The 12,722-nt window shown below is 38.1% G+C and overlaps 1 protein-coding gene across 1 annotated transcript in view; it reads right to left on the bottom strand.

The window, feature by feature from the left end:
* Positions 1 to 736: 736 nt before the first annotated feature.
* LOC127811104 (cytochrome P450 CYP72A219-like) overlaps positions 737 to 12,722 on the bottom strand; it is a gene marked incomplete at its 5' end in the record, with an annotated part of 34,420 nt that continues 22,434 nt past the window's right edge. The window contains 2 exons of the mRNA XM_052350817.1: positions 737 to 1,321; positions 1,883 to 2,273. Of these exons, the coding sequence (XP_052206777.1) occupies positions 893 to 1,321; positions 1,883 to 2,273 (820 nt within the window). The remainder of the gene's footprint in view (positions 1,322 to 1,882; positions 2,274 to 12,722) is intronic.

Raw genomic sequence — 12,722 nt, 5'->3', positions numbered from 1 at the left:
TGCGTGCTACCACCTCTATAGGGAAATCTCCGTGCTACCACCTCTATAGGGAAATCTCCCTTAAGTGTAGCTAGGTTACAATAACTTTAAATTCTTGACAACTTTTTCTAGATAGTCAACAAAATGGTTGGTAAAAAGCTCCCCTTTTAGTGAATTATAAGTTGAAACCATATATTTTTCAGGTAAAAAAAAAATAATTAGTAGATATTAACTTAAATTTAATTAAAATAAAAAGTAAAAATTCATAACTTAGAAAAATGAAATGTCTGGTAGGACCCATCATTATGGGTACCATTGTCACCTGGAGCCATCACCAGTGATGGGTTTCTTTCACCCAGCGTTAGATATTTTATTCTAAATGCTTAATTGTTAAATATTTATTTCAAAAGTACGTAAGATCTAGAATTCCGGTTTGATGAAGAAGAATGAATCAGGGTCATGAGGACCGAGGATAAACCATTGGGGCTGGCGACAAAATTCTATCCCCCAAGAGAGAGGACAGAACTATTCATGCCTTTTTTTCTAATTGAGGTTTAAGAATACAAAAACCACCATATATATATATAAGACTAAAGCCTTAGACTATAATTCTCAAAATAACAATACAGAATTTTATACCAATCCCTCTCTCTCTCTCTCTCTCTCGAATTCTTATCAGTTTTCTCTATAATTATCAAAATAACAATACTGTGATATATTATTTTAGTAATTATATGAAACTAATTATAACCCAAAGGTTGCATATGCTTTATGAATTAATAGACTAGGAATGGTATACGCATTGACAATTTACATACCAATCCCTCTGTATATGCGCTTATTGTTTTATATGACAGGAGGGTTTTAAAGAAGACGAATTAATTTTGAGATACAGATATATATCTAGATGAGACTAGAGTTTATGTAAAATGAGGTGAGCGCCATTCTGGGGTTGAACCGTGACAACGAAGCAAGGCGCATGAGTGTAGGCTGGAGAAAGCTGGAAGGAGAAGCGTTGCAATATCATGGAGACGACCATTTTTGCTTCCATCATAGCAAAGTTGTTGCCGATGCATGTTTGAGGACCCCAGCTGAAGGGGAAGAAGGCGAGTTGTTGCTTCTTCGATGCCTTCGCAACCCCGCTTGAAAATCTCTCTGGCTTGAACTCTTTTGAATCTTCGCCCCATATTTCCGGATCGCGATGCAGGAAGATCAGAGGGAGTTGAAGCCGAGTTCCGGCCGGAAGCTTCATTTCTCCTATGGTCGTGTCTTTCTCGGCAACTCGAGTCAGTGTGGGGACTGGTGGGTACAACCTCAAAACTTCATTCAGTATCATGGTTACCTACCATACGAGCAAATTCTTATGATCAAACATCACATGCACGAACGTAAATTAAGAAAAAATAACGCAAAATTAATTCAATGTGGTTTAGACTTAAGATGCCTACGTTTACAATCCCACAATAGTAGTACGTCAAATGGACTCAACAAGTAAAAATGTAGTTTCTGAATGAAACAAACTCTCTCGTGACAAGGTGTTTGGATAGACAAAATTCTAAACTCATCCAACCAAATGGTCTGGTCACTCACTTTTAGATGACTATATAAGATTATCAAGTCATGACATACACTCTGAGTGTACAAGCTAAATAACTTAATTAGTTATACTAATAAGCCTATGAATTTAAAAACACTAGCTAGGCTGACCCTACGGGTTATCCGATCGCCATTCCCCACCTTGGCTTCTCATTCCTCCTAGATTTTGTTATAACACAATCTAACTTTGTTTTGGGAAAACGAAAAGAAAAGGCAACTAAATTAGGCTCTGTAAAGCAAAGCCAAACAGATTTTTTATGCAACTTTCATTCCAAGAACAGTAGGTACTAAACTAGAAAACACTTACAATTCGAAGGTGGCTCAAACCATCATATTCTGGTTTGTTCTTCCCAAAAACCTTCAGAACCTCATCTCTGGCTCTAGCTTGCCAGTCTGGGTGCATGCTCAGCAGGATCATGGTCCAGGCCAACACGTTTGCAGTGGTCTCTTGGCCGGCTAAGTACAGCAGCTTGCACTCATCAGCCACATCTTCCATGCTTATCCCTGCCTTCTTGTTGTTCCCATGTTCTTTGATTTCATTAAGGTTAGCGTTCAGTAGTATACCTAGTAAATCATCCCCCTCGTTGCTCTCTCCCAACTTGAGGGCTTTCTCTCTTCTACTGATGATGCCCATCACAAGGCCCCGCATTTCATTGTTAATCTCCTTCATTTTCCTGTTCCTTTTGGTGGGTATAAACCTACTCATCAATGCACTAATTAGTAAACACCATACAGATTAAGATGTTTATTTAACACTTATCATCTAATAAAATGTCACATAAAAATTCTGTTAGGCTACATTTGCATTTGAATAGAAGGATTTTACACGATATATATTGTTTCAAATTTTATTATTTAAAATAATTGCATTTCAAATGACACCTATGGATGGAGAAATCATTTTGTACCTCTAGGCACCATATTAACAGCAATGTTTCGCACCCCATACCTAAGAGTCAATTTTTTGTCACCACAATCACTCAACTTGGATTTATGTTAAAAATTTAGTCTATTTTTTTTATTTTTGTCAAATTTTGTTCATAAAAACTGATAGTATATATGTTAATATAAAACTCTAACTCACTTATATATTAAAATTAACATAAACCCCACAATCAAATATCTTTTGGTTTATATTAATTTATTCGACATCAACTTCATCAATAGAATTTGATAAAAAAAAAATCAAAAGAGTGATTCAAATGAGAAATACATATCTAAGTTACATAAGGATGGATACTTAGAGTCATTTGATTATGAATCATATGACAAGTGTGAATCATGTTTATAAGGAAAGATGAGCAATGTGCTTTCTAATAGAAAGGGAGAACGAGCCAATGAGCTCTTGAGCTTAGTACATTTTGATGTATGTGGCCCGATAAACATACATGCTAAAGGTTTTTCCTACTTCATCACATTTATCAATTGTTATGCCTTACAAACAGTAGATGGTTTAGATATGGAGAGACACAAATGGCATATCTAGGTCAAATACATGGGCCAAAATCCAAAGATCCAAGGCTAAAAGGGCCAAAAGTCCAAGTGGAAACTAAAAGAAGTCAAGATCCAAGTAATGGTTGAGTGGAGTGCACCCCACTCGGTCATGGCCTTATCCACTCCAACACCTAAGAAACTCATATTTGAGGACGATATTGTCAAGTCATAAGTCGTCAAAGAAAGTATAAAAGGAAAGAAAAGTTGAAAAAGACCACAAGGTCGAATGGTGTTATTGTCTAATTACAACAATTAAATTTATTTGTCTTAGGGAACAACTTTGCAAAGTCCAGGTGAGAAGTCAAGGTCTGCGGCACTATAGGGGGTAGTAGGTGTCGGGCTCTATCCGTTGTCCGGGAAAGCTAGGAGGATGCAGGGAGTTTTTGGATGGCTTCTGAGAGTCTTTGATGACCTTGTTCCTCGAAGGGTCTTCGGATGGGTGACATTAGATGGGTTTACAACAGAGGAATAGTTATAAGGCACGTGAGGAGCTTTCCCACATGGGCCCTCTGATGCCCAAGTTAGATGATGATGCCATCAAGTAAAAGTATGAATGTATGTATGTGACATGTTCTGGATGGGAGTCTTCAGAGGGGTAGTCTCTCAATGGGTTCAAGGTGGATTGGGGTTGAAGTCTTGAAATCTTGAGCCTATTTGTGAGAAAGATCCGTTTGTTCTGTAGTAGTCAAGTATTTATAGATATTGCTTGTGGGGTCCATGTGTAACACCCCAAATTTCTTGAGCGTGTTATAACTTAGGATTTCGGGAATATAAAAAGTTTTCATATCACAATAGCCATCATACATCACACAATGTCTCAAAAACTCTAATTTTTACCTTCTCAGCTTAACAAACCCAATAATCGAATAGCTAAGACAGGTATTAAAATTTCAAATGCGGAAGCTAGATCGAACCTGATATGGTTTACAACCATAATGCTTTATTTATCATAAAATTGTTCAAGACGTCTACAAAATGTATTACATGGACATCATCTCTAGCAAGTGATAACTAAATATCTTAAACATATCCAAAATTACATAGGTTCGCACATAAACAAAAATATGCTAATCATGCTACAGACAATAATTTAAGCTAATTCTTCAGCTACCTTATTTCCCTTAGAGCCGCTCGTCGAACCTGGAACGTTTGAATATTCCAGAGACATAGTCCAATTAGAAGATAAATCTTCTACTGAGAAACTCTAAAAACAGTTTATATTGATGCATGATTAGGTATAAAATGTATGAGAAGACAAGGAGAACTACTCCGAGATGCCTCGTGAACACGTCAGCCTTCTCCAACGAGAGCTTTCTCAATGGCGCATGCATAGCACTCTCGGGAGGTCCCTAACCATGTCACTTTGGCCCGACCTCGTAGAACTCATGCAAGCACCACATTCGTTGTTCTTTAGATTCACGGTCTTCCCCACGAGAGCTTTCTCAATGGCGCACGCATAGCGCCTCTCGGGGGATATCCGACTTTTTCCCTTGGCCAACAACAAATAGGTACAACAGTATGGCCACACGAATTTTATAAATGCAACAGTTAAAAAGCTAACAGCATATTTTTTTCAGAAAAATATAGTTCATATATGTAACATTATTTGACGTAAGAGAATAACAAGAGTCTGTGTACAAGAACTTCACAAAATACGTCTCATGCAATAGAAATCTCTCATAAGAGAATAAAAGATAAGATTTGGAGTATAGGAGTCTCACCTTGTTGATTTATCTCTTGGACAGTATAATTTCACAACAAACGGCCTAGGTTTCTACAGAAAACACGTGTTTTGGTAAACCTAAGCTCAAATATTTTTATATGGGGTTGAGGGGCATTAAAGTAGGGAAAGCTCAAACACGCCCTCACGCACCTCAGGAAGGTGGCTCATGCACCTTCACGCGTAGCCACTTCCGGCGCGTGTATCTCACGCTCTGCTACCAGATTTCGGACAACATTGCGTTGTTTTTGTATTTCGGCCATATCTCTCTTGTTTTAACTCCGATTCAACCCTCGTTTAAACCTACGCGACCCTGTCTTCCCCCTCTACAGGATTATAAAAAAAAATTCAGACTTACCTCACTTTTTTTCTAATTGATTTTGGCGAACTCCGGCGAAGGTTCGTAACTCCGACGAGGGCTCGTAACTCCGACGAGGCTCATTCTCCCCGGCTTCTCCATCGATTTCTTCCCGCCTTCTTGCCGAACTTCCTCCTCTCTCTCTAGAGAAATCTCCTCCTCTTAGAGTGCCTCAACTCTCAAACTTGCTTGGAATGATTTGAGAACAACCCATGGTTCCTTTTTATAGATTTCTTCAACCAATCACATTATGCCACTTGTCATAATCTAAGCCATGGACTCCAAAGACTCAAAGATATATTTGAATGGCTTTTTAAATCCAAAACTAGAATGGATTTAACTTTTGAAATCCAAGCTAATTCCCCAATTTCTTCCAAATGACATTTTGACCCTTATTTCAAATTCTCAAACTTTTATATTTTACCACATAAGCTCCTAATTTCATCCTTATTTCATTTGGATAATTCTCTAATTACAATTACACCCTCAAACATCAAATTTATCAAGATACTTAAAATCTCAAAATTAATAACTTAAAATTACTTGATATGTACGATTTCCAGGAAGCCCTTACCATCATTCGGTCTTTTTAGGCTACAACTTAGTTTAACCGAAAAACTGTCTCTGATTTGATTTCTTTCAGCGTCATAAATCTCACCTCGAGATGTTCGTCAAAGATATACTTTTGTCCTTAGGTATCTAAGCTCTAATGTACTCCCTACGACTGATTTTGTCATTTGTTGCCATTTCAAACATATTTTTCGGTATTTTAAACTCACTTAAAATACGTGGCATCTTCACGAAAATATGGGGTATTATACCATGTGGGAGATGAGATGCTGATGTGAGTCTCGACTCTTCAAGGAAAATGCATCAGATGAGGCTAGAGGGCCTGGAGGTATCTTTGGGGATAGAGTGCCCCAATGAGTATCTTCCGGATGGGTTTGAAGACTCCTTGGAGTCATCGGATGGCTTGCACCCAAAAGACTTTTCAGGTGAGTCCTAGCCCTTGAAGGATGGTGAGGGTTAGATTACCTCGGAGACTCTCAGAAGGCTCTAGGAGACTCTTGCCCAAAAGACTCTTTGGGGTCATCTAGGTTTTTGGCCTTCTTGCGATATTTCTAGGATTTTGGAATTTGTTGGATTTGATTTTCCTAGGGCACCCCACAACAATGGCTCCCCACTTTTGCCTTTGGCAACAAGACAAAGGGAAGAGTAAAATGTGGGTTCTCGACACCTTGAAAACTAGGATGCGACTCAATTCGAATTTATGCTAGATCTATCAACTCATCGAAGGGAAAGTCTCCATATGACTTTGTGGAAAAATCGGCTTCCTAAGACTCTATCTATAAATAGGGGTGGTCCCTATGTGGTCCATATTTTTGTCTTTTTTTCTCGAAGAGCTTGAGTCATCTAGAGAAACCAAAGAGTCTTCTGAAGCTTTCGAAGACTTTCCAAGCCTTCTGACTCCTCTAAAGACTCTAAGTCTCCGGAAGACTTTGCTCCCAAAGACTTTTCTCCCAAGAAGCCTAACTCTTTTGGGGTAAATGCCATGGCTTCTTCTCAACCATCTTCTAAACCACAAACGGGCATGTCAGGCCTTGTTGAGGTCTTTATCTCACCCAAGCTATAGTACTCAGTGATAAGGAGTGAGCTTGTAGACATCAATGTGCAGGCTTTTAGCATTCGGTGATCACGGAGGCTAAGGAGTCTTAGTATGGTGGAATATTCGACCACGTTTGAGGGAGGTCGCATAGCGATTCACTTAGATAGTTTAAGAGTTGGGCTTAGACTTCCAATGCACCCTTTTGGGATACAATTTTTGGAGGAGAAGGTATTAGTACCGACCTAGTTGCACTCGAATGGCTGGGCCTTATTTGTAGGATTTTTGTCCTGTGTAGAGAGCCCAGGGTAGAGCCAACAATTGCTTTATTCCATTGCTTCTACCACGTCCGGTCCATGAGGGGGGAGAAAGAATTCATAGCTATCAAAAATGTGAATAATAAGGCACCACAAAAGGTGAATGGTTTTAAGACTGGGTAGTTGATGGTTCGTCCACCCTGAGGTTGGAAAACATCACGATTCTAACACACAGAAGAAATAAGAAGGGCAGTGCACAAGTGGTCAAACATGAAATCGATGGTGCAGGAGCACTAAGAGGATGTTAATAAACTAGCCTAAGGGGGTTCATGTTAGTGTTAGTGACCTTAATGTTAGATTTAGATGACATCCAGCATTTGTACTATAACGACCCAACTCCTAGAGCTCCCACTAGCATAGGAGATTTGTGAGAGAGTCGCTAAAGAAAAGGTACATAAACAAAATCAACAAATAATCACACAATCTTCACATCACCTATAAGATCAGAAAAATATATACATGTCCTCATAGTAATACATCACTCTTTTTCCAGGGCCTAATTGCCCCATATATAACAAAATAATGAGAAGGGCAACAAAGAATACAAGAAAATAAAATTCATCCCTTTACCCTAAAACAACCTCCTAGGATCTTCGGTTTGGAGTGACTCTGTGCATATATCTAATCTAGCTCAATCACGGCTAGACTCATTACCCTCCCTCGCTTTCCCCTTGGCTACGCCTAGAATGATGCAAAGAACGAACATGAGCTACAAAGCTCAGCAAGTATAAATAACAAATGAAGGCATAATAAACTGAGCCATGATAAATCAACAACAAGAGTAAAAGAATATCACCTCCCCTAGGGAGGGACCACAATAGATATCATCATAGACAAAAATAAGAATTCCCACCATGGACAAAGTCATGCAAGTCATGCCCCTACGCCAAATCTCACACCAATGAGTCAATGAATTTATTACATTATCAAATGTGGACCATTTTCCACCCATTTCCTAGTTCATACTAGGCAACATTATGAGTTGAAGCTCCCACGGTCGGCATAAGCCCACCGGCATAATAACCACGGTCGGGCATAAGCCTACTAGCATGATAACCACATGATGTTTTACATTCTTGTGATTAGTTTTGATGATGAAAAACAACATTTGGTTTTGTTGATTTTGTTTTGATGATGAAAAACAACATTTGGTTTTATTGGTTTTGATCCCCAAGCATGAGTCAAGTTTATGGTTTTCAACAAAAATCAATTTCAAGTACCTATGTGAAAATGAAAATTGAATGATCTATAATTTTTTCTAAGTCTGAAAGATTAGTACATTATAAGGAGACATATATGAAAATGTTTTCATTTTGAAAAATTATTTCTCGGTATTTTGATATCTAATATTCATTGGTGTTAAAATAATTTTTAATGAATTTTTCAAGAAATAGAATGTATGTATTTTGGGAGTGGTGAAATTGCTAAATCCTGAATTTGTACTAAATCCAAAATTCTACTTTCTTATTGTTTTGGATTTTGATTTTTTAGATATTTTTATTGAATTCAAATGGGGGGTACTTTCTTATTTACATTTATGTATTAAAGTAAATGGAAGGTAAAATATAAATAAAATATCTTGTAATGTATGCATCCCCTGAAAGATGGCTTTATCTGTTAACAGATACCTCATCATTTGTTGATCGACCTTATATTCTTTTGTGAATTTGTTGACCGATGCCTATGCATCTATCGACTGGCAGAACATTTGCACAAGGAACTATCTGTCGACCGACTTTTAAATTTCACCCATCTGTCGACCGATGACTTCAATATGTCGACCATTTGTGTCGTAGAAACACCAAACAACTAGTTTTTCCACTCACCCAAAGTGGCTTTTCCACTACCAATGGAAAGATTTGTGAATGGGCTCTCAAGGCACTATAAATACAAGTTAAATGGGTGATTCAAATTAACCAAGAGATTACATTACAAGCTCCCAAGTGCTAAGATCATTGTTGTGCTTCATTGGTAAATCCATTCTCTTTTCAAGTCATTGTATTTATTTTGTAAATTCATTATCAAGCCTTATCTTTATTTTTGAGAGAATTTGTAATTGAGAATATTGTTTCTCATATCCTCTCTTATCTTATGTCTCTTTGTATTTTTCCTAGCTTGTTTTGCTAGAGGGCCTACATTGCTTGTAGGAGGATATTGATTCCTTGCTTGTTGTGCTAGAGGACTTACTTATTGAAGTAAGGGGTTCAAATACCTAGCTTGTTGCTAGAGGGATTGCTTGTCTAAGCAAGAGGTTGTAATTTCCAAACTTGTTACTAGAGGGCCTATCTAGAGAGATAGGAGGTTTTTAGTGGATTGATTCAAAAATCTTTAGTGAGGAGCTAAGGTAGTGGATTAGGTTTGGTTTAAGCTGAACCACTATATATCGTTGTGTATCTTTTTTGCTTGTGCTCTTTCTTTCATTTATTATTCCAAGCATTTCAATAATCCTCACTTGCTCTAAAATCTCATTTTTCATCAAAAGCTTTTTCAAGTTCAATCAAATTTTTAAAAACAACCCAATTCACCCCCCTCTTGGTGTTAGTGCCATTGCTATTCAAACCTAACACCACGGTCAGCCACAAGCTCGTCGACCTGATAGGATATCCTTAGTTACCTCATAAACACACTACCTTTTAAAAGTTTAAATGAGCACACATAAGCCCATGTATATAACATGCATTATCAAAAACATATACCGTTTCCTTATCCCACGGACACTTTGTGAAGCACCTTTCCTTGACATACTTATGTGCACCAAAAAGCACAAACAAACCCATTCCCTTCCTTTACAAAAAATATGTTGACTAATGCACGAATATTGGAATGCACACATTTCCCACCCTCCATGAATAAATCTCAAAGTTTAATAGGTTTGAGGGCTTGCTAGGAGGTCCTATGATGAGTTGGGCAAGGTGGATGCATCAATTAAAGAGTCAAGCAATAGGGGAAGTAATCGGTCGATAAGTAAGAAAAACAATCGACAATTCTGTGGGTTTTGGGCAAAAACGGTTGACAATAAGGAAAAACAGTTAACAGGCAAGGGAAAACAGTCGACAACCTTTGCTAACCGGTCGACAGCCTGAAGTTCACCCTCTCAGTATCTAACAGTTGACAGCTACTGGGCGAGACCGATTGGCCGTTCCTTAAAAACGGTTGATAGCTCCCCAAAAGCGTTCGACAAGTAGAAACCAAGAAGTTATAAAACAACCCCAAAATGCATGCAAATCACACCAAATTCATGCATGCAACTTCACCCTAACAACAAATGCATCATTCCTTTTTAAAACATGGGGAGAAATAAGTCCCCATCTAGATGTTGCATACAATTAACTGGAAATTCAAGAAAAATGACACGAAACGCAAACAATCGAATTCTTTCAAAACAACCCCCTTCCAAATGAAGTGTTTTTCTAATTTCCACCCAGAAATGGGTATTTTAAGAACTTTAATGGAAGGAAAAGACCAAAATTTCCTAGCAACAAGAATCCTAAGTCGAAACTTGCCATTTAAAAGAAGATAGATGAGAACTTGCCTTGATTCCAATAGATGAGTTTGGGAAAAAAGAAGGACCAAGCTTAGCCTCCAAGTTTTCACCAAAAAACCCCTAGTTCCAACTACTGATCCCTTCCTTGAAGCTTTAAATTGAAGAAGAAGAAGAAATGGGGATGGAAACAGGAAAGAAGAAAAGAGGAATGGGATAAGAAGAGGAAGCATATGGCTTGCTCTCTAAGACACCCATTTTATACCATCTCCCCTTTCCCATTTTGCCCTCATACAATTATACATATGCCCACTTAGTCCTTCCTTATTGGTTTCATTTCTTTATCTATTAATTACTTGTAAAATCATATATATATATATATGCTTGCAACACTTTAAAAATCCAATTCAATTTATATCCCAAAATAACACTTGCAAAACATTAATATCAAAATACCAAAATAATCTAGACTCATGATCAGGTCGTTATAATTTTTCCCCCTTTTAAAAGAATTTGGTCCCCCAAATTCATACTTGACTAGTCAAACAACTAGGAGTATAAGCATCTCATCACCTCCTCTCGTTCAGACATAGCCTCGTCTGGCGAATGTCGTTGCCACTAAACTTTCACAAGAGGGATTGTTCTATTTCTCAAGACTCTCTTTTCATTCCACAATACACATGGGTGACTCCTCATAGGATGCATCCTCCCCTATCTTAATCTCCTGATAATCAATAATGTGCTAAGGATCTGACACGTACTTTCTCAGTATCGAAACATGAAATACACCATGAACACCATATAACTAAGGAGGTAGAGCGAGATGGTAGGGCTATGTTTGCCACCAAGGATCATGTATATTGGGGCCAGACACTATTTAGCAGACTATGTAGAAAATTCGGACCAACATATTAGCGACCTACATGGTCTACCGTATAATGCTTTGTAAGGTGGCATTCCAATACTGGAGTGGTAGCTATTATTATAAGCGAATTCTATCGAGGGTAAATGGTCATCCTAGACACCACAAAAATCCAGTACATAAGCCCTCAACATATTCTCCAGAGTCCGAATAGTCCTCTCTAACTACCCATCAATCTGGGGGTCAAAAGCAGTACTAAATTTTAACTTAGATCCCAAGGCATCATGTAATGCTCCTCAAAAGTGCGACGTAAATCAAGGATCCTGGTCTGACACAATACTAGTGGGAACACCATGAAAATGCACCACCTCTTTAATGTATGGCCTTGCTAATCGGTGTAGAGGATAAGTATTCTTATCGATAGAAAATGGGTTGATTTCGTCAGCCTATCCACTATCACCTAAATCGCATCATGTCCTCTCACCGTCCTGGGTAGGCTTATCACAAAATTCATAACGATATGCTCCCACTTCCACTTTGGTATCGGCAACACCTGTAACAACCCAGCTGGTTTTTTATGCTTTGCTTTCACTTGTTGGCATACTAGGCATGGTGAAACATATTTTGCTACATCCATTTTCATTCTTTCCCACCAAAATTGACATTGGAGATCTTTATACATCTTTGTAATGTCAAGATGAATAGTGTATCAAGCTTTATGAGCCTCAGATAAAATTCCCTATGTAAGTTCTTTATCGTCAAGCACACAAATCCTTTTCTGAAATAATAGGAGGCCATCACCCCTCTGATAATATCCCAAACGAACGAATTTCTCAAGGTCACTCAAAATCAATGCCAACCTCTCATCATTGGGTTACTAGACCTGAATTTGATCAAGTAGCTTGGACTGTATCTTGATATAAGCACAGTTTACTACAGGCCACTCCTCAGTAGAAGAGATAGACGACTCTCCAATCCTCTCTAGCAACATCCACTCTAGCACCATCATGGCCACCACAGATGCGCCATGTCTACTCAAGGTGTCGACCACCAAGTTGGCCTTTCCTGGTGGTATAGAATCTTGCAATCATAATCTTTCAATAGCTCCACCCAGAGCGGTTATCTCATGTTTAATTCTCTCTGGGAGAGAAGGTATTTCAAACTCTTATGGTTCGTATAAATTTCCAGCATTTCACCTATAACATCCCCTAAATTTGGAGTTAAATAATAATTATTAATACCGGTGTTTGAGGTCATTGTTGTTTATTTTGAGATTTAAGGAAAAATAATAATTCATATTGATTTGAGGAAA

Source organism: Diospyros lotus, chromosome 10 (assembly GCF_014633365.1).
Source record: "Diospyros lotus cultivar Yz01 chromosome 10, ASM1463336v1, whole genome shotgun sequence".
NCBI lineage: Eukaryota > Viridiplantae > Streptophyta > Magnoliopsida > Ericales > Ebenaceae > Diospyros > Diospyros lotus.
The sequence above is the reverse complement of the archived record's forward strand: the minus strand, read 5'-3'. Positions and strand labels throughout refer to the sequence as shown.